The sequence below is a fragment of the Lagopus muta genome, chromosome 8 (assembly GCF_023343835.1).
Source record: "Lagopus muta isolate bLagMut1 chromosome 8, bLagMut1 primary, whole genome shotgun sequence".
Taxonomy (NCBI): domain Eukaryota; kingdom Metazoa; phylum Chordata; class Aves; order Galliformes; family Phasianidae; genus Lagopus; species Lagopus muta.
In genome coordinates, this window is record NC_064440.1 from 35,076,294 (window position 1) to 35,099,590 (window position 23,297).

General features: G+C 45.5%; 1 protein-coding gene across 40 annotated transcripts in view; it reads right to left on the bottom strand.

The window, feature by feature from the left end:
* LOC125697255 (UDP-glucuronosyltransferase 1A1-like) overlaps positions 1-23,297 on the bottom strand; it is an 85,554-nt gene that overhangs the window by 21,477 nt on the left and 40,780 nt on the right. For 5 of the 40 annotated variants that reach the window (XM_048954243.1, XM_048954240.1, XM_048954235.1 and 2 more), the window contains exons 2-3: positions 14,048-14,738; positions 1,502-1,592 (exon numbers count right to left, since the gene is read on the bottom strand). The exons of 3 other annotated variants lie outside the window; for them this stretch is intronic. In XM_048954243.1, coding sequence (XP_048810200.1) covers positions 1,502-1,592; positions 14,048-14,738 — 782 coding nt within the window. Of the gene's footprint in view, positions 1-1,501; positions 2,397-4,159; positions 11,037-12,231; positions 13,208-13,956; positions 14,868-17,331; positions 17,423-18,113; positions 18,304-20,022; positions 20,114-20,801; positions 20,926-21,819; positions 22,874-23,297 lie in introns of those variants that run through there. 32 more of the 40 variants (XM_048954238.1, XM_048954229.1, XM_048954237.1 and 29 more) reach the window with 21 other exon arrangements.

The window sequence follows — 23,297 nt, forward strand, 5'->3', positions numbered from 1 at the left end:
AAACGTGGAGCAGCTGAGGTCCCTTGGTTTGTTCCACCCAGATGCTGAGGAGAGGCCCCTTGGTGGGCTGCAGCTTCTCACGGGGAGAAGAGGGGTAGAGCAGAGCTGTGCTCTCTGCTGACAGTGACAGACAGGGGACGGTCAGGTGCGGGGAGTAGAAGGCTGTGCCCCAGAGGGTGGTGGGCATGGAGCTGCTCCCACAAGGTACTTGCTGCAAACAGATGGAACTGAAAGATGCTCTGACTGGCTCTTTGTTGTACAGTAATTGTTCACAAGCAGACAGGAACATAGAACAACCATTTTTCAACCCATCCACAGAGGGTCCTTCTGCAAATGCATCCTGACCAGTCCTCTGGAACATGTCATCCACCTCTTCCTGTGTGAAAGGGATTAGGTACATTTTCATAATAAAATTGTGTGTTGGATTTATATATAGACTGACTTCGGGTGCTGCAGTGATTATTTCAAGTCCTTTCTAACTGAGTCCATGAAACACTTCCCTCACACTGAGCCAATGACTTCAATCTAGTGGGACCACCGGCAGCTTCCCACCTGCAGCCAAGCTGAGCACGGACAGCAGCAGAAGCAGCGACACTGAGACTTGTGAGACTCTACTTTCCTCAGAACCTGGTAGTCCCTTTCAATAATGGCAACAAAGTCCCACTACAGACCTTCACTGGAAGAGCAAAGAATTTTTCTTCTACTGAGAGCAGCCCGGGAAGAAATTCTAGGTGAAAAACATTGAAAAATGCTTTGGCAGCTCTCGTGCCATTCACCGCGATCCACCATGCCACCATACCTCCTTCAGGCTCACAACATCGACGGCATCTCAGGTATCACATGGTCATTACCCAGGAATTTTTGACTGCGGTCTCCCTGTTATTTAAACACAGATGCTGCTTCCTAGCTTGAGTCTACTTGACACGTAATATTCCTGTAGAATTCTGCCTTTGGAAATACCCTCCTGTACAGCAGACAATTTCACGGACAAGGAAAGAAGTGGTAAGGCTGCAATGGTGTCCCAGCGCAGAAGCCTGCTGTGTGTTTGTCTGTAAGTTCTTCACCCCATATTTGCCAAGTTGAATGATTATATCTGACTGTGATGCTTTTGACAGCCTCTCAGATTCTCAACTACCTGTCTATCACTTTCTGTGAGATCCTTATGAGAGTAACGAAGTTACTCCATTCCGTACAATATATGAATAAGACCTAATGAAATGTAGCCTATTACAAATCCAGTGTTCACTTCAGAGATAAATTTTCCTCAGATACATTCACTTTCTACAGAAGGTTGAAGCTTCCAAGGTGCACTCTTCCCTACTCTTGCCACACTCATTTTCCTGTACTCACCCAACTGGAGAATGGCGTCTTATGAAGGAAAAGAAAGCCAGTCAGAAACAACTTGCAAACACTCATTTGAGCGTATTTTGCAAATGGAAAGATGGAGCTGCACACAGAAAAAACAGAAGCAAGGAAGAATTAAAAGAAGAGAATGACCCACCTGAGAGAGCTGCTTGTGAGGACAGTTTACTCCTCCAACTGCAATCATGTTGGGCATCAATGGTCTTGGATATTCTAGCACAAAGTCATACCTCAGAAGCCATACAGAAGCCTTACGATAGAGATCTAGCATGGTCACATCTCGCTTTAGGAACTCAGAAGCCAGTTTTTCATATGGTTTATAAATAAAGTCACAAAGAAAGAGATTGGAGGTGTCAAAGATGGCATTCTTCACACGCTGGAGGAAGTTCATGTGATCTGTATGGCCTGAAAATGCCCTGGGAACATATGAAGGGGGACTGGGGCACTGAGTGGCCTCAAATTCCAATCCACAGGGTAGAAACATCATGAAATACACAAAAGGGAGTGAAAGATGCTCGGCCAGTATTGTTCCACAGGGCAGTCCAGGTTCCGTAAGGACAGCATCAAAGTTGCTCTCCTCGAGATATCTGATAAGTTCTTCATTGTACAGTAACTGTTCACATTCTTTGGTAGTTGACTCAAAAAATCTTTTCATATTTTCACGTTCTCTAAAAAATCTTTTCAGAAATGATCCTTCTTCCAATAGATCCGCTAAAAATGACTGCAAACGGCCAAGCAGCCCTTCCTCAGTGAACGGGACTGGGTAGGTTTTCAGGATAAAATACTCTGATGGCTTTACGTTTAAATTGGCGTCAGGTGCAACGACGACTATTTCATGTCCTTTCTGCTTCAGGACTTCAAACATTTCCAGAGCACTGAACCAGGGACTGCCATCTATGGCTAGAACCAGCAGCTTCCCACCTGCAGCCAAGCTGAGCCCGGACAGCAGCAGAAGCAGCGACACTGAGACTTGTGGATGAGAAGGAAGCAGCAGGGCCATTCCTGCAGAAATGTGGCAGAGCTGCACTGCAAGAAAACTGCAGGCAACTCTGAAGCAACAGCAACAGCCCTGTGCTCTTTAAGCAATCTGCTCTATGCAATAGGTTGTGATCCTTCAATATGTGACTGCTGTGTGGTAAATGTTTAATCACTGGTTTGATTAAAGGCTGGATGCCAGCACTGGAGTTCAACCAAGTCCATGGAAGGGTGGTGCTACTGCTCCCACCAGCTACGCCCCATCTGTTCCTTTTAGAGGAGGAGTGGTGTGTGACCCTGGAAGGAGGCAGGAGTGGCTGTGTGCCGCTCTGTGCCCTCAGGGTGAAACTTTTCATCCACAGGAGATCTGTCATGCCCACATCACCACTGCGCCGAGCAGCAGCTGCTCTCTCTTCTCTGGGCATGGCCTCTCCCTCTGGACATTCATCTCTGGAAGACCTATGGACCGACACTGGATGTAAGGGAGATGTTCAAGAGTCTGTCTGGAATGAGGAGGCTGATGAAGACTGAAGCACCATCCCAGGTTGGTTTGCAGGACGCATCACCCACACAGTGAGGTGAGGTACTTCCTGTGCCTCAGAACAGTCCCTAAGCACAGAGGGAGGGCTCAGCTTTGCCCTCTTTTACCCACATCTGCTTGCAGGTCCCATCGTACACCCACAGAACAGTGGAATCACAGAATGGTTGTGTTGGAAGGGACTGCTAATCTCACCCAGTACTCTGGCATGGTAACCACTCAGTGGATCATGTTGACCAAAGCTCTATTAGAAAATGATCTTCAGCAACTCTGCGGATGAGGCATCCTCAGGTTCTCTGGGCAGCACATTGCAGTTCCTGGCAGCAATCTGACTAGAGAACTCAGGAAATAGAGTACCTTGTTCTACTTTTCATTGAACTTGGCAGTTCCTCCCTATAGTGGGTACAAAGTCCCACACAGACATTCACTACAAGAGCAGAGAATTTCTATTAAATTCGGAGTGGCTCCGCAAGAAATTCAAGGAAGAAAACACTTTGGCAACTGTTGTATAATTCATCAGGATCAACCATGCCACCAAACCTTCTTCACTCTCACAACACTGATGGCATTTCAGTTATTAACATCACCAAGGACAGCCTGTCTCAGGTCTGCCTGTAAACACAGACGCTGCTGCTTCGTAGCTTGAGTGTTCATCACCTCTGGCACTCCTGTTCATCCTGACTTTGCAAATAGCCTTGTGTATTGCAGACAATTTCACTGACAAAGAAAGCAGTGGTAAGGCAGGAAATGTGCCCCAGGACAGAAGCCTGGTGGACATACCTCAATAAATAACTGATACTGCTCCCAGCGGTGTTAATTTGCCAAGTTACATGATTGTATCTGATTGTTTCACAGTCCCTCACATTTTCTACCAACCTTCCTTCACTCACTTCGAGGCACTCATGAGACCAGCAAAGGTACTCGACTCCATACAAAAGTAGTTCAATAACACATAATGGAAAGTAGTCTGTCACAAATCCAGTGTTGATGGATACATTTCCTTCACACAGATTTGCTTCCAAATGAAGGTTGGAGCTCTCAGGGTGGAGCACCACTCCGGTGGCATGCAGAGAAGGGAAACTTGCCTACACTCACCACACGCACTTGCCTATCCTCAACCAACTGGGAGAATGATGCCTTAAAAGCAAAACAAAAGCAAGTTAGAAACAACTTGCTGACTCTCGTTTGAGCATACTTTGCAAGTGAAAGATGGAGCTGCCTACGCAGCAAAAGCAGAAGCAAAGAACTGTATAAGGCAAGAACTAAAACCAGAGCACAACCCACCTGAGAGAGCTGCTTGTGAGCACAGTTTACTCCTCCAATTACAATCATGTTGGGCATCAATGGTCTTGGATATTCTAGCACAAAGTCATACCTCAGAAGCCATACGGAAGCCTTACGATAGAGATCTAGCATGGTCACATCTCGCTGAAGGAACTCAGAAGCCAGTTTTTCATATGGTTTATAAATAAAGTCACAAAGAAAGAGATTGGAGGTGTCAAAGATGACATTCTTCACACGCTGGAGGAAGTTCATGTGATCTGTATGGTCTGTAAGTGCCCTGGGAACATATGAAGGGGGATTGGGACACTGGGTGGCCTCAAAATCTAATCCACAGGGTATTCCTCTCATGAAATACACAGAAGGGATGGAAAGATGCTCGGCCAGTATTGCTCCACAAGGGAACCCAGGGTCCGTAAAGAGAGCATCAAAGTTGCTCTCCTCAAGATATCGGATAAGTTCTGCATTGTGCAGTAACTGTTCACAGGATATGACGGTCGACTCAGAGAATTTTTTTATATTTTCACGGACTTTTAAAAATCTTTCCAGAAATGATCCTTCTTCAAATAGATCTGCTAAAAATGACTGCAAACGGCCAAGCAGCCCTTCCTCAGTGAAAGAGACTGTGTAGGTTTTCAGGATAAAATTCTCCAATGGCTTTATGTTTAAATTGGCTTCAGGTGCAACGACGACTATTTCATGTCCTTTCTGCTTCAGGACTTCAAACATTTCCAGCACGCTGAACCAGGGACTGCCATCCACAAACACCACCAGCAGCTTCCCACCTGCAGCCAAGCTGAGCACGGACAGCAGCAGAAGCAGCGACACTGAGACTTGTGGATGAGAAGGAAGCAGCAGGGCCATTCCTGCAGAAATGTGGCAGAGCTGCACTGCAAGAAAACTCCGGGCAGCTCTGAAGCAACAGCAACAGCCCTGTGCTCTTTGAGCTGTCTGCTCTATGCCGTAGATGGTGATCCTTCAGTAACGTGACTGCTGTGTGGTAAATGTTTAATCATTGGTTTGATTAAAGGCTGGATAGCCAGCAATAGACTTCAACCAAGTCCATGGGTGGGTGGTGCCACTGCTCCCACCAGCTATACCGTATCTGTTTTTCTTTGGAGGAAGAGAGGCATGTGACTCTAAAGGGAGACAGGAGTGGCTGTGTGTGGCTCTGTGCTTCTAATAGCCTCCCTCAGGGTGAAAATTTTGCATCCACAGCAGATCTGGGTGATGCCCACATCACCACTGCGCCTAGCAGCAGCTGCTCTCTTTCCTCTGGGCATGGCCTCTTCTCTGAACATTCATCTCTAGAAGGCCTATGGGCCAACACTGGATGTGAAAGAGATGTTCAAGAGTCTGTCTGGAATGGGGAGGCTGGTGATGACTGAGGCACCATCCCAGGTTTGTTTGCAGGATGCATCGTCATGCACACAATGAGGTACTTCCAGTGCAGCACAACAGAGAGAGAGGACTTACCTTACCCTCCTCTCCCCTCATCTGATTGAAGACGTTACCGTAGTGTTACAGTATTATGAAATTATTGAATGGTACTGCTCAGGCTAACTAGGAGATTGCCGAGGCGCTGGAAGAACCCCATGCGATCCGTGTACTGTGTGAAGAACCTGGGAATGTAAGAGGGAGGATTTGGGCAGAGGGTAGCATGGAAGTCCAGGCTGCACGGCAGTCCCCGTACGAGGTACATAGAAGGTATGGAGAGATGTTCAGCCACTATCTGTCCACAGGGAAAAAAAGGATCCATAAAGACACCGTCAAACATGCTTTCTTCAAGGTATTTCATCAGCTCTTTGTTGGAAAGAAGCCTCTTGCAGGAATCATGAAACATTGCTGTAATATTTGCTATCTTTGAGAATTTTTCCAAGAAAGGTTGAGGTAGGAAACTCTTATAGCCAAGCTTTTTAAATTCTGCCTCCACCAACTCCCTGGTGTAGGACACGGGGTATGTTTTCATGGTATAATGCATCGACGCACCTATTCGCAAACTTATCTCTGGAGCAATGACCACAATTTCGTGTCCTCTGTGTCGGAGCCGCTCCACAACCTGGCGCATGCTGAGCCAGTGACTGCCATCAATAGGGATAACCAAAAGCTTCCCACCTTCAGAAGAGGTCCTCAGGAGTAGGAAAATCACAGCCCAGGAGGCAAGAAAATGAAATCCTGGATGCAAAGAGGCCATTTCCCTTCTGTAGAATGTCCGCAAGACTTTATGTGGATGCAGAGATCCCGAAAGCAAGAAAGAATGACTTGTACTTTGCTCTTCCATCTTTGCTAAGGTAAATGGTTAATTCCTAATGGTCCGTAAGCAGAAATATGGGTAATCTTTAACTTTAAGTGAAGGTTGAATTTATGATTTGCACACACAGAGAAGGCTTTGGACAAATGAGATATAGTTGAGCGTTGGTGTCAACATTGAAGCATTCAAGCGCTCGAGGGACAGCAGTGGGCAATGTGCTTACGTGAAACACTGAACAAAGCCATGAATGGAGGCAGTGCCTGAGCCAGCAGCCACTGTCAGTGCCCAGCGGTTAACATCATGTGAATGCTGAGCTCCCTGCCTTCACATCTGTTCAGCTTGTTGGTACAACACTTGTCACAGAAATCTGAGCTTTGCATAATTTTGTACCACTATAAGCAAAAAGTAAAGATTGATAGGCAGCAGGTTGATAAGGCTTATCTTCAGATTTGTTTCTATACGGCAGCAGTTATCAAAGTGAAAGCCTTTGGTCTACAGTAGAAAATGCAATGCAAATATAGCAATAACTTCTGCTGTTGCAACACCACAGTGGTGTGAAACAGTGAATAAATGACCACATCTGCACTTTTTACAAAGTTTACTATCTCAAGGCTCACTAGGGAGATTTGAATAAGTTACGGAGGAAGAGTAGATAGCTAGAAACGTAAAGTCATCTTTTTCAAATCATCCTCTCATGTGCCATCCTACACTGCTTCTTACAGAAATTCAGAGTCAAAGCAGCTCTCTTTATTGTGTTTGATTGCATACACTACCGAGTGCTGGGGTACTCATCCACAAAATCATTCTCTGTGGCACACCATGAGCGTTGGGCTTTATACACGGAGATAGTTTCTGTCCTTTGCATCCTTTGTCCATCCAGGTCTCCTGCAACTAATCAGTATTCCACAACTATTGTGGGTATTTAATCTTCTGACATACAACTACTCTGTCATTTATCTAAATACAGCATGTGTGCCACGAGTGTGTAATTTTTTGGTGACGTGGTTAGGCCAAGCTAAGCTATCCCGACACAACTGTGCAGTTTAGACATCTTCATTGAAGCTTTTCCAGGCAGAAATCCTTGAGGTGATTCTAGTGCAGAAGGCTAAGTACATCTGTAAGTCCTGAGCATGGAAGGACTGGGATGAAGGGTGGCTTTGTAGTCTAAGCTACACTGAAGACCACACATGAAATAAACTGAATAGAGAAATTTAGCAACGACTGGTCCACAGGGAAACAGGGGATTCATCATGACGGCATCAAATTTGTAATCCTGAAGATAGTTCATTAACTTTTCATTGCGTAAGAGGTACTGACAAGCAAATGAGAACACATTGGTCAGTTCTGATACATGACTGAGTGAAAACATAGCTATTTCTCAAAGGGTCGGGTCAAGAAAACGTATTTCACCAATGAAGCGAACAAGCTCAGCGTGTATCTGGTCTTTCCACTTAAGTGCATGGGGCTGCTGGCAGGAGAAGAGAACTTCTCATTTCTACCAAACAGTACATGAAAGCAAAAAGCAGTTGTATCTCATTTTGTAACTTGATCTGTAATCTTTAGCTCTATAAAATGTTTCAGCTTTGCCTCCTCCCTCCGCTTTTGCTAGGAAAAGCGTCCAGAGTTCACATACCAAGCTGGCAGCAGTAAACAGGAGCCCGCAAGCCTAGCCGTGGTGTCACCAAAGTTTGAGCAACATATTAACCAAAGCTTTTTTACATCAGCCACGACAAAGCAGAATAAGCTGTCCTTGTTTACGAGGGATCATAGGAGTTCATAAGAGAGCGGCTCAGGACAAACTTCTTTGTGAAAGAAACGATGCATCAGAAAAGGCAGTCCTTGATCAAGGGGGCACGTTAGAGTTAGAAAATTGGAGGTTTGGGCCAAAATGTTTTGAGATTTCTTGAAAATAGCTACTTTCAAACAAAGTTAAGAAGACCTAGCTGTGGTATGAGACAGTGGGAATTTTCCACTTCTGTCCTCTGATTACTAGAAGAAAGGGAGGACAAAGCTTTTGAGCTGCTTCTGCAGGTGCTGTGCTAAGACTTTTGAGGAGAAAAACAAAACAAAACAAAACAACAGCATAAAATCACGATCTTGGAAGTCCTGTTCTCTGTCACACTCTGCAGTAGCCTGCAACTGCTTTAGACGGATCAACAGTTATGGTGGAGTCAAACTTTTCTTGATAGCACTCATGGCATAAGGTCAAGTAATGGCTGCAAATGGCAGTTGGAGAGATTCAGCAGGGGGGTTGGACTAAACGACCTGTAAGGATCCCTTCCAACTCAAGCAATTCTATAATTCTACTGAGATTTGGAAGATGTTTCAGTGCTTTTTACCCCTGAGGTGTAGACAGTCTGCCTGTATAACACCATGGCTGACTTGATCTAATGTTGAGGAGTTCCACCCTGAGGACTTGCTTAGACATCCAGATCTGGTTGATTTGAGTGGGATTGAAGTGCTTAAACACTCCGGAGAAACTGGGCTGAAGCTGTAGCAACTAACACAGTGGACAGACAGGGAATACTAAGTGGATAAGTGAGTGAATGACTGAGGGTCTGTTTCACAGCAGATAGGAAGAACGTGCAAAAGCACATGAAAACTTTCAAGATAAACCTAGAAGAGTGGCTGTCTACAGTTTGTGCTTCAAAGAGGGGCCTCACCAACCTGATCTCATCAAGCAGATTTCACAGAAAGGGAAAAGGTGAAGGACAAAAGTCTGCAGATTTACCAAAGCTCTCTAGCTGGAATGTTAAGTGTAAAGTGAATCTTCATACGTCACTCTCTAGACAGCAAGAAGAATTCTGACACCCAGGGAACTGGCAAATTTGAGGTATGGTCAATTCTACGTGGTCTTTCAGCCCTGCTGACATTTCTGCCAAACACGTATCTACCTGCACAGGAAACACTAATAACTAACAATCTAACACTAATAACATAATGCAGTAAAGCAACATAGAAGAGATTAAGCAAACAAACAAACAAGCAAGCAGAAACAGATAAAACCTTAAGGCTAACAGCACGTGCATAACAGTGTAAAGGTTGTGCCACTGGATTGTAAGCAACACACAAACACCTTGCAACAGATTCAAGCTTACTTGAGTCCAGAGGTTGAAGTCCACTGGCAGAACAGTAAGTTCAGCCTCTTGCAAAGGTGAAGGAAAAAAAGAGATATTTCCCTGGAGAAAATAATGCTGAAGTACAGAGTTGAGTGTCAAGCCTGTACACTGGCAAGAGCACAGTAAGTACCCCCATTTGGAGGAATCAGCGAATACCTATTCATAATTCTACCAATTCCAGCAGTCACTATGTCTCTCTCATTAACCATCCTTTTAAAGTTCATTTATAGGTTTTGTGTGCAAAAAAACCCCAACATCCTGCTGGTGTTGATCCTGGTGAGGTTTTTGGTGTGTGGTACGAAACACTACTCTCCTTTGTTTGTTTAAGCTTGCTGCTTCCTCATTAGGGTGTTTGTTATCGGTCAGGTAGTGGAAGAAACAGCGCATATCAGTTCCCCTTTCACCTTCTCTACTCTTTCTGGGATTTCGAGACCGCTGTCACAGATTCTGTCGTAGCTCTCTGTAAAAGTTCAACCACAGTTTATTCCATCTCTGCTTTTCTAGACTGACTGCCTAGTGTGAGCCCTCTTCAAAATGCTTCAGTTTTGTTATGTGCATCTTCCTTAAAAAGAAAGAGGCAGGGATGTAGAGAAAATCTGCAATGACAAAACGGATCAGAGGGTGAACAAAGATCTCCTCAAACAAAACTCTCACGCAGAAGATGCTTAGAAACAGCGAACATCGCATCAACAGCCCTGAGTGAAGAAGCCGTGAGAAACCTGCTCTAGTTTCAAAGCTGTCTTTTAGCAGAGAGTACACGACTAATGAAGAGTTACCCAGAGCCAATTGCATCTGAAAGACTTTCTTCAATTCTTACTGAGATATTCAGATGTCTTCATTGAAACAATCCTGGCACCTCTTGGCAAAGAAAAAGCAGCCTGAAATGCTTGGAGGTGGGGGTGGATTTGGGAAGGACTGTGCTTCAGACACACATCAAGCATCAGAAGAATACCAGCAGCCCTTACACACACACAACTGAAGGAGAATTTTGATGACAGTTCCCTGTGAGACATGCGACAGCCTGAAGAGTTGGACTTCAGAATACCCAATATCCTTTATGGCCGGTGCACATGCCATGCTTTTTTGTTACACAACAAACTAGACCTGTTGGCATGAGAGGAGGGGAAATAGATTAAAAAAAACCCCACTACTGGAGAGCATCCACAGGAGGGCAAGGAAGATGGGGAAGGGTCTGAAAAGCGAGAAACGTGGAGCAGCTGAGGTCCCTTGGTTTGTTCCACCCAGATGCTGAGGGGAGGCCCCTTGGTGGGCTGCAGCTTCTCACGGGGAGAGGAGGGGTAGAGCAGAGCTGTGCTCTCTGCTGACAGTGACAGACAGGGGACGGTCAGGTGCGGGGAGTAGAAGGCTGTGCCCCAGAGGGTGGTGGGCATGGAGCTGCTCCCACAGGGTACTTGCTGCAAACAGATGGAACTGAAAGATGCTCTGACTGGCTCTTTGTTGTACAGTAATTGTTCACAAGCAGACAGGAACATAGAACAACCATTTTTCAACTCATCCAGAGAGGGTCCTTCTGCAAATGCATCCTGACCAGTCCTCTGGAACATGTCATCCACCTCTTCCTGTGTGAAAGGGATTAGGTACATTTTCATAATAAAATTGTGTGTTGGATTTATATATAGACTGACTTCAGGTGCTGCAGTGATTATTTCAAGTCCTTTCTAACTGAGTCCATGAAACACTTCCCTCACACTGAGCCAATGACTTCAATCTAGTGGGACCACCGGCAGCTTCCCACCTGCAGCCAAGCTGAGCACGGACAGCAGCAGAAGCAGCGACACTGAGACTTGTGAGACTCTACTTTCCTCAGAACCTGGTAGTCCCTTTCAATAATGGCAACAAAGTCCCACTACAGACCTTCACTGGAAGAGCAAAGAATTTTTCTTCTACTGAGAGCAGCCCGGGAAGAAATTCTAGGTGAAAAACATTGAAAAATGCTTTGGCAGCTCTCGTGCCATTCACCGCGATCCACCATGCCACCATACCTCCTTCAGGCTCACAACATCGACGGCATCTCAGATATCACATGGTCATTACCCAGGAATTTTTGACTGCGGTCTCCCTGTTATTTAAACACAGATGCTGCTTCCTAGCTTGAGTCTACTTGACACGTAATATTCCTGTAGAATTCTGCCTTTGGAAATACCCTCCTGTACAGCAGACAATTTCACGGACAAGGAAAGAAGTGGTAAGGCTGCAATGGTGTCCCAGCGCAGAAGCCTGCTGTGTGTTTCTCTGTAAGTTCTTCACCCCATATTTGCCAAGTTGGATGATTATATCTGACTGTGATGCTTTTGACAGCCTCTCAGATTCTCAACTACCTGTGTATCACTTTCTGTGAGATCCTTATGAGAGTAACGAAGTTACTCCATTCCGTACAATATATGAATAAGACCTAATGAAAAGTAGTCTATTACAAATCCAGTGTTCACTTCAGAGATAAATTTTCCTCAGATACATTCACTTTCTACAAAAGGCTGAAGCTTTCAAGGTGGACTCTTCCCTACACTTGCCACACTCATTTTCCTGTACTCACCCAACTGGAGAATGGCGTCTTATAAAGGAAAAGAAAGCCAGTCAGAAACAACTTGCAAACACTCATTTGAGCGTATTTTGCAAATGGAAAGATGGAGCTGCACACAGAAAAAACAGAAGCAAGGAAGAATTAAAAGAAGAGAATGACCCACCTGAGAGAGCTGCTTGTGAGGACAGTTTACTCCTCCAACTGCAATCATGTTGGGCATCAATGGTCTTGGATATTCTAGCACAAAGTCATACCTCAGAAGCCATACGGAAGCCTTACGATAGAGATCTAGCATGGTCACATCTCGCTGAAGGAACTCAGAAGCCAGTTTTTCAAATGGTTTATAAATAAAGTCACAAAGAAAGAGATTGGAGGTGTCAAAGATGACATTCTTCACACGCTGGAGGAAGTTCATGTGATCTGTATGGCCTGAAAATGCCCTGGGAACATATGAAGGGGGACTGGGGCACTGGGTGGCCTCAAATTCCAATCCACATGGAAGAAACATCATGAAATACACAAAAGGGAGTGAAAGATGCTCGGCCAGTATTGTTCCACAGGGCAGTGCAGCTTCCGTAAGGACAGCATCGAAGTTACTCTCCTCGAGATATCTGATAAGTTCTTCATTGTACAGTAACTGTTCACATTCTTTGGTAGTTGACTCAGATAATTTTTTCATATTTTCACGTTCTCTAAAAAATCTTTTCAGAAATGATCCTTCTTCCAATAGATCCTCTAAAAATGACTGCAAACGGCCAAGCATCCCTTCCTCAGTGAACGGGACTGGATAGGTTTTCAGAATAAAATTCTCTGATGGCTTTACGTTTAAATTGGCGTCAGGTGCAACGACGACTATTTCATGTCCTTTCTGCTTCAGGACTTCAAACATTTCCAGAGCACTGAACCAGGGACTGCCATCCATGGCTAGAACCAGCAGCTTCCCACCTGCAGCCAAGCTGAGCATGGACAGCAGCAGAAGCAGCGACACTGAGACTTGTGGATGAGAAGGAAGCAGCAGGGCCATTCCTGCAGAAATGTGGCAGAGCTGCACTGCAAGAAAACTCCGGGCAGCTCTGAAGCAACAGCAACAGCCCTGTGCTCTTTAAGCAATCTGCTCTATGCAATAGGTTGTGATCCTTCAATATGTGACTGCTGTGTGGTAAATGTTTAATCACTGGTTTGATTAAAGGCTGGATGCCAGCACTAGAGTTCAACCAAGTCCATGGGTGGGTGGTGCCACTGCTCCCACCAGCTACGCCCCATCTGTTCCTTTTAGAGGAGGAGTGGTGTGTGACCCTGGAAGGAGGCAGGAGTGGCTGTGTGCCGCTCTGTGCCCTCAGGGTGAAACTTTTCATCCACAGGAGATCTGTCATGCCCACATCACCACAATAAATAACTGATACTTCTCCCAACGGTGTTAATTTGCCAAATTACACGATTGTACCTGATTGTTTCACAGTCCCTCACATTTTCTACCAACCTTCCTTCACTCACTGCGAGGTACTCATGAGACCAGCAAAGGTACTCGACTCCATACAAAAGTAGTTCAATAACACATAATGAAAAGTAGTCTGTTACAAATCCAGTGTTGATGGATACATTTCCTTCACACAGATTTGCTTCCTAATGAAGGTTGGAGCTCTCAGGGTGGAGCACCACTCCGGTGGCATACAGAGAAGGGAAACTTGCCTACACTCACCACACGCACTTGCCTATCCTCAACCAACTGGGAGAATGATGCCCTAAAAGCAAAACAAAAGCAAGTTAGAAACAACTTGCTGACTCTCGTTTGAGCATACTTTGCAAGTGAAAGATGGAGCTGCCTACGCAGCAAAAGCAGAAGCAAAGAACTGTATAAGGCAAGAACTAAAACCAGAGCACAACCCACCTGAGAGAGCTGCTTGTGAGCACAGTTTACTCCTCCAATTGCAATCATGTTGGGCATCAATGGTCTTGGATATTCTAGCACAAAGTCATACCTCAGAAGCCATACGGAAGCCTTGCCTAAGAGATCACGTACAGTCACATCTCGCTGAAGGAACTCAGAAGCCAATTTTTCAAATGGTTTAAAAATAAAGTCACAAAGAAAGAGATTGGAGGTGTCAAAGATGACATTCTTCACACGCTGGAGGAAGTTCATGTGATCTGTGTGCTCTGAAAATGCCCTGGGGACATATGAAGGGGGATTGGGACACTGGGTGGCCTCAAAATCTAATCCACATGGTATTCCTCTCATGAAATACACAGAAGGGATGGAAAGGTGCTCGGCCAGTATTGCTCCACAGGGCAGTGCAGGATCCGTTAAGAGAGCATCAAAGTTACTCTCCTTGAGATATCTGATAAGTTCTGCATTGTGCAGTAACTGTTCACAGGATATGATGGTTGACTCCGAAACTTTTCTAATATTTTCTCGTACTTTTAAAAATCTTTCCAGAAATGATCCTTCTTCAAATAGATCCTTTAAAAATATGTCAAAACTGGTATCCATCCCATCTTGTGGGAAGTCAACACGATAGGTTTTCAGGATAAAATTCTCCGATGGCTTTATGTTTAAAGTGCTGTCAGAGGCAACGACGACTATTTCATGTCCTTTCTGCTTCAGGACTTCAAACATTTCCAGCGCACTGAACCAGGGACTGCCATCCACAAACACCACCAGCAGCTTCCCACCTGCAGCCAAGCTGAGCCCGGACAGCAGCAGAAGCAGCGACATTGAGACTTGTGGATGAGAAGGAAGCAGCAGGGCCATTCCTGCAGAAATGTGGCAGAGCTGCACTGCAGGAAAACTCCGGGCAGCTCTGAAGCAACAGCAACAGCCCTGTGCTCTTTGAGCTGACTGCTCTATGCCATAGATTGTGATCCTTCTATAATGTAATTGCTGTGTGGTAAATGTTTAATCATTGGTTTGATAAAAGGCTGGATAGCCAGCACTGGAGTTCAACCAAGTCCATGGGTGGGTGGTGCCACTGCTCCCCCCTGCTATACTGTACCTGTTCATTTTGGTGGAATAGTGGTGTGTGACTCTGGAAGGAAGCAGGAATAGATCCATGTGGCTCTGTGCTTCTAATAGCCTCCCTCAGGGTGAAACTGCCTAGAAGCCAAGCTGAGCACGGGCAGCAGCAGAAGCAGCGACACTGAGACTTGTGGATGAGAAGGAAGCAGCAGGGCCATTCCTGCAGAAATGTGGCAGAGCTGCACTGCAAGAAAACTCCGGGCAGCTCTGAAGCAACAGCAACAGCCCTGTGCTCTTTGAGCTGTCTGTGCTATATCATAACTTTTGATCCTGCAACAAGGTATTTGCTGTGTAGTAAATGTGTAACCTGTGATCTCATAAAAGTCTCAATAACAAGTACTAAGTTCAGGCATTCCACAGGGGACTGCTTAGTCTGATGAACACATCAATGAAACACCATTTATTCACTTCGAGGAACAGTGAAATGTGATCTTGTAACGAGGAAGGGGTGGTTCTGTGTACAACTGTGCTCCACATTCGTCGAGCATCAGGGGGTACACTCCTTGCACAGACACAACTATTCCCTCGCAGGCCTGTTCAGACTTCCTCTAGAATGATTTTTCAAGAGACCTGCTCATCAGGTAACGTCCATCCCTGTCTTCCCTTCAGAACACTACTGCACCCATCTCCTTCTTTCCTCTCTGGCGTTTATTGGGAGATCTGTTCTTGCACCTTCAGGGCCAACTATTTCACATTTCTTCTGACTGCACTCATCTACAAGCACACAGAGACACTGACACCTACCTAGCAGAAGCACCAGCTGCTCTCATGAACAGCGCTCTCATACAAACATCTTAAGCTGTTCTCATCACCTTTTACATTTCCTACCTCTAGCAGAGAAGTTGAATTTCTCAAATGGTAACGGAAGGTATTATGGGCTTGGTTCAGAGCAACGGGGATAGATTCAGATGTACAGATCTATATAGATATCAGCTGAGATACATCTGTTCTAAACAATCTGAGCTACTCAGTAACTTGTGAACCTTGGATGTATCCAAAGTGTGGTAAATGTGTATTCCTGGGTTAGGTAAGAGGTCAGATTACAAGACTAGAAATCAGAAAAGTACATAGGTGGGTGTGAAAGGGGTGGATACAATAGATAAACTGCAGAATATTCTACAGGATGAACAGCAGAGTGTAACACAGAAGAAGGGAGGGAGCATGTTGTATGGAACTGTGCTCCCGATGACAGAGATCTTTGAAGTTCTTTGTCCTGGTTTCCACAGTACCTGGCAATGCTTTTGGATAGTGGATACAAGGCCCCACCTCAGACCTTCACTAGAAGTGCAAAGAATTTCTCTTCAACTGAGAGCAGCCCTGGAAAGAAATTCTAGGTGAAAAACACAGAAAAAGAAAAGCGCTTTCGCAGCTCTCGTGCCATTCACCAGGATCCACCATGCCACCATACCTCCTTCAGGCTCACAACATCGACCGCATCTCAGATATCACGGTCATTACCAAGGATCATTTGCCTGAGGTCTGCTTACAAACATCGATACTGCTTCTGAGCTTGCACATCCATGACCTGAGATATTCTGGTTCATTCTGCTTTGGAAATCCCCTTGTGTATGGCAGATAACATCACTGAGAGAGAAAGAATTGGTAAGGGAGCAAAGGTACCCGCGGACAGAAGCCTGATGTGCATTTCTCTATAAACAGCAGACACTACTCCCCACAGTTGCCAAGTTGATGATTATCTCTGACTGTGAGGCTGTGGCAGTCCCTCCATCTTTCCACTACCCTCCCATCACTCCTTATGAGTGATCTAAAGAAAGATCTTTATGAGAGCAAGAAAGGACCAAATTACTCAACGTATTTCAATAGCACATAACAGAAAAGTAATCTGGAACAAATCCAGTGTTCATGTCACAGTTTAATTGACCTTAGAGAGCTTTTCTTTCTAATGGCAGTTGAAGCTTTCAGTGCACACTACCACTCTATTAGTGGACACAGAGGGGAAGTCATCTCTTCACAGCCAAGTGGGAGAATGCCTTCTTGTACAGGGAGAAGAAACAAGTCAGAAGCCACTTCTTGCCTCTCAATTCACCATACTTTGTAAATGAAAAGATGGAACTGCCTACACAGAAGAAGCAGGAAGTGAGGAAGAAATGACAGAAATACCATTGTTTTCACTGAGAGTTGCACAGCTCACGGCCATTGGGAACTAAATATATATATGACTTGCAAAATTACATTTCTAGGAGCACGGAAGTCTATCAGAACCAGAATTAAAACCAGAGCACAACCCACCTGAGAGAGCTGCTTGTGAGCACAGTTTACTCCTCCAACTGCAATCATGTTGGGCATCAATGGTCTTGGATATTCTAGCACAAAGTCATACCTCAGAAGCCATACAGAAGCCATACGATAGAGATCTAGCATGGTCACATCTCGCTGAAGGAACTCAGAAGCCAGTTTTTCATATGGTTTATAAATAAAGTCACAAAGAAAGAGATTGGAGGTGTCAAAGATGACATTCTTCACACGCTGGAGGAAGTTCATGTGATCTGTATGGTCTGAAAATAGCCTGGGGACATAAGAAGGGGGATTGGGACACTGAGTGGCCTCAAAATCTAATTCACATGGTATTCCTATCATGAAATACACAGAAGGGATGGAAAGATGCTCGGCCAGTATTGCTCCACAGGGCAGTGCAGGATCCGTTAAGAGAGCATCAAAGTTACTCTGCTCGAGATATCGGATAAGTTCTGCATTGTGCAGTAACTGTTCACAGTCTATGATGGTTGACTCAGAGACTTTTCTAATATTTTCACGTACTTTAAAAAATCTTTCCAGAAATGATCCTTCTTCAAATAGACCCTTTAAAAATGACTGCAAACGGCCAAGCAGCCCTTCCTTAGTGAACGGGACTGGGTAGGTTTTCAGGATAAAATTCTCCGATGGCTTTACGTTTAAATTGGCATCAGATGCAACGACGACTATTTCATGTCCTTTCTGCTTCAGGACTTCAAACATTTCCAGAGCACTGAACCAGGGACTGCCATCCACAGACACCACCAGCAGCTTCCCACCTGCAGCCAAGCTGAGCATGGACAGCAGCAGAAGCAGCGACACTGAGACTTGTGGATGAGAAGGAAGCAGCAGGGCCATTCCTGCAGAAATGTGGCAGAGCTGCACTGCAAGAAAACTCCGGGCAGCTCTGAAGCAACAGCAACAGCCCTGTGCTCTTTGAGCTGACTGCTCTATGCCATAGATTGTGATCCTTCAATAACGTGTCTGCTGTGTGGTAAATGTTTAATCACTGGTTTGATTAAAGTCTGGGTAGCCAGCACTGGAGTTCAACCAAGTCCATGGGTGGATGGTGCCGCTGCACCCACCAGCTACACCCCATCTGTTCTGTTTAGAGGAAGAGTGGTGTGTGACCCTGGAAGGAGGCAGGAGTGGCTTTGTGCAGCTCTGTGCTTCTAATAGCCTCCCTCAGGGTGAAACTTCTGCATCCACAGGAGATCTGAGTGATGCCCACATCACCACTGCGTTTAGCAGCAGCTGCTCTCTGTTCTCTGGGCATGGCCTTTCCTCTGAACGTTCATCTCTAGAAGACCTATGGGCCAACACTGGATGTGAAAGAGATGTTCAAGAGTCTGTCTGGAACAGGGAGGCTGATGATGACTGAAGCACCATCCCAGGTTGGTTTGCAGGACGCATCACCCACACAGTGAGGTGAGGTACTTCCTGTGCCTCAGAACAGTCCCAAAGCACAGAGGGAGGGCTCAGCTCTGCCCTCTTTTACCCACATCTGCTTGCAGGTCCCATCGTACACCCACAGAACGGTAGAATCACAGAATGGTTGTGTTGGAAGGGACTGCTAATCTCACCCAGTACTCTGGCATGGTATCCACTCAGTGGATCATGTTGACCAAAGCTCTATTAAAAAATGATCTTCAGCAACTCTGCGGATGGGGCAACCACATGTTCTCTGGGCAGCACGTTGCAGTGCCTGGCCGCAGTCTGACTAGAGAACTCAGGTCACAGAGCACTTTGTCCTACTTTGCACAGAACTTGGCAGTTCCTCCCTGCAGTGGGTACAAAGTTGAAACTCAGACCTTCACTAGAAGAGCAAAGAATTTCTCTTCCACTGAGAGCAGCCCGGGAAGAAATGCTAGGTGCAAAACTCAGAAAAACACTTTGGCAGCTCTTAAGCCATTCCCCAGGATCCACCATGCCACGATTCCTTCTTCAGGCTCACAACACTGATGGCATCTCACATATCACATGGGCATCACCAAGGAAAGATTCTCTGATATCTGCCTGTAAACACAGACGCTGCTGCTTCGTAGCTTGAGTGTTCATCACCTCTGGCACTCCTGTTCATCCTGACTTTGCAAATAGCCTTGTGTATTGCAGACAATTTCACTGACAAAGAAAGCAGTGGTAAGGCAGGAAATGTGCCCCAGGACAGAAGCCTGGTGGAAATACCTCAATAAATGACTGATACTGCTCCCAGCGGTGTTAATTTGCCAAGTTACATGATTGTACCTGATTGTTTCAGAGTCCCTCACATTTTCTACCAACCTTCCTTCACTCACTGCGAGGTACTCATGGGACCAGCAAAGGTACTCGACTCCATACAAAAGTAGTTCAATAACACATAATGAAAAGCAGTCTGTCACAAATCCAGTGTTGATGGATACATTTCCTTCACACAGATTTGCTTCCTAATGAAGGTTGGAGCTCTCAGGGTGGAGCACCACTCCGGTGGCATGCAGAGAAGGGAAACTTGCCTACACTCACCACACGCACTTGCCTATCCTCAACCAACTGGGAGAATGATGCCTTAAAAGCAAAACAAAAGCAAGTTAGAAACAACTTGCTGACTCTCGTTTGAGCATACTTTGCAAGTGAAAGATGGAGCTGCCTACGCAGCAAAAGCAGAAGCTAAGAACTCTATAAGGCAAGAACTAAAACCAGAGCACAACCCACCTGAGAGAGCTGCTTGTGAGCACAGTTTACTCCTCCAATTACAATCATGTTGGGCATCAATGGTCTTGGATATTCTAGCACAAAGTCAAATCTCAGAAGCCATACGGAAGCCTTGCCTAAGAGATCACGTACAGTCACATCTCGCTGAAGGAACTCAGAAGCCAGTTTTTCAAATGGTTTATAAATAAAGTCACAAAGAAAGAGATTGGAGGTGTCAAAGATGACATTCTTCACACGCTGGAGGAAGTTCATGTGATCTGTATGGTCTGTAAGTGCCCTGGGAACATATGAAGGGGGATTGGGGCACTGGGTGGCCTCAAAATCTAATTCACATGGTATTAACCTCATGAAATACACAGAAGGGATGGAAAGGTGCTCAGCCAGTATTGCTCGACAAAGGAACGCAGGATCCGTAAAGGGAGCATCAAAGTTACTCTCCTTGAGATATCGGATAAGTTCTGCATTGTGCAGTAACTGTTCACAGGATATGATGGTTGACTCAGAGAATTTTTTCACATTTTCACATACTTTAAAAAATCTTTCCAGAAATGATCCTTCTTCAAATAGATCCTTTAATAATGACTGCAAACTGCCAATTATCCCTTCCTCAGTGAAAGAGACTGTGTAGGTTTTCAGAATAAAATTCTCCGATGGCTTTGTATTTAAAGTGTCGTCAGATGCAACGACGACTATTTCATGTCCTTTCTGCTTCAGGACTTCAAACATTTCGAGCGCACTGAACCAGGGACTGCCATCCACAAACACCACCAGCTTCCCACCTGCAGCCAAGCTGAGCCCGGACAGCAGCAGAAGCAGCGACACTGAGACTTGTGGATGAGAAGGAAGCAGCAGGGCCATTCCTGCAGAAATGTGGCAGAGCTGCACTGCAAGAAAAAAAACTCTGGGCAGCTCTGAAGCAACAGCAACAGCCCTGTGCTCTTTGAGCTACCTGCTCTATTTTGATCCTTCAATAACGTGACTGCTGTGTGGTAAATGTTTAACCACTTGTTTAATAAAAGACTGGATAACAAGCACTAGAGTTCAACCACGTCCATGGGTGGGTGGTGCTACTGCACCCACCAGCTAGACCCTATCTGTTTTTCTTTAGAGGAAGAGAGGCACGTGACTCTAAAGGGAGGCAGGATTGGCTGTTTGTGGCTCTGTGCTTCTAATAGCCTCCCTCAGGGTGAAACTTTTGCATCCACAGGATATCTGTCATGCCCACATCAACACTGCACCTTGCAGCTGCTTCTCTCTTTCCTCTGGGCATGGCCTCTTCTCTGAACATTCATCTCTAGAAGGCCTATGGACCGACACTGGATGTGAAAGAGATGTTCAAGAGTCTGTCTGGAATGAGGAGGCTGATGATGACTGAAGCACCATCCCAGCTTCATCTTCAGGACACATCATCATCCACACAATGAGGTACTTCCAGTGCAGCACCACAGAGAGAGAGGACTTACCTTTCCCTCCTCTCCCCTCATCTGATTGAAGGCGTTACCGCGGTCTAACAGTAATATGAAAATATTGAATGGTTGTGTTGGAAGGGACTTTAAAGCCCACCCTGTTCCAACCCCTGGTCACACACAGGGTTTCCACTCTCCAGATCAGATTTTCCAGAGCCCTATTCAGAGTGGCCTTCAAGAACTGCAACGATTGTGCATCCTCTGTTACGGTGGGCAGCATGTTCTAGAGCATGGCCCCGTTCTGTTATCACACGGTCATTGCCTAGGAAAGTGGTAGAAGCTAACAATGCAGCCATAGGAAAGTAAGGGGGAAAATAAAAAGGTAACTAACCTTTGATAACAGTTTTTCCCGAGTACAGGTTATGCCTCCGATCAAGACCATGTTAGGCATTACAGGCCTGGGATACTCAAACACAAAGTCATACTTCATAAGCCAAATAGATGCATGGCTTAAAAGTTCAAGCAGTGTTGCCTCCTGCTGCAGGAACTCTTTGATCAAGTGATCGTACGGTGAATAAAGAAATGTACAGGTTAGGGTACTGCTCAGGCTAACTAGGAGATTGCCGAGGCGCTGGAAGAACCCCATGCGATCCGTGTACTGTGTGAAGAACCTGGGAATGTAAGAGGGAGGATTTGGGCAGAGGGTAGCATGGAAGTCCAGGCTGCACGGCAGTCCCCGTACGAGGTACACAGAAGGTATGGAGAGATGTTCAGCCACTATCTGTCCACAGGGAAAAAAAGGATCCATAAAGACACCGTCAAACATGCTTTCTTCAAGGTATTTCATCAGCTCTTTGTTGGAAAGAAGCCTCTTGCAGGAATCATGAAACATTGCTGTAATATTTGCTATCTTTGAGAATTTTTCCAAGAAAGGTTGAGGTAGGAAACTCTTATAGCCAAGCTTTTTAAATTCTGCCTCCACCAACTCCCTGGTGTAGGACACGGGGTATGTTTTCATGGTATAATGCATCGACGCACCTATTCGCAAACTTATCTCTGGAGCAATGACCACAATTTCGTGTCCTCTGTGTCGGAGCCGCTCCACAACCTGGCGCATGCTGAGCCAGTGACTGCCATCAATAGGGATAACCAAAAGCTTCCCACCTTCAGAAGAGGTCCTCAGGAGTAGGAAAATCACAGCCCAGGAGGCAAGAAAACGAAATCCTGGATGCAAAGAGGCCATTTCCCTTCTGTAGAATGTCCGCAAGACTTTATGTGGATGCAGAGATCCCGAAAGCAAGAAAGAATGACTTGTACTTTGCTCTTCCATCTTTGCTAAGGTAAATGGTTAATTCCTAATGGTCCGTAAGCAGAAATATGGGTAATTTTTAACTTTAAGTGAAGGTTGAATTTATGATTTGCACACACAGAGAAGGCTTTGGACAAATGAGATATAGTTGAGCGTTGGTGTCAACATTGAAGCATTCAAGCGCTCGAGGGACAGCAGTGGGCAATGTGCTTACGTGAAACACTGAACAAAGCCATGAATGGAGGCAGTGCCTGAGCCAGCAGCCACTGTCAGTGCCCTGCGGTTAACATCATGTGAATGCTGAGCTCCCTGCCTTCACATCTGTTCAGCTTGTTGGTACAACACTTGTCACAGAAATCTGAGCTTTGCATAATTTTGTACCACTATAAGCAAAAAGTAAAGATTGATAGGCAGCAGGTTGATAAGGCTTATCTTCAGATTTGTTTCTATACGGCAGCAGTTATCAAAGTGAAAGCCTTTGGTCTACAGTAGAAAATGCAATGCAAATATAGCAATAACTTCTGCTGTTGCAACACCACAGTGGTGTGAAACAGTGAATA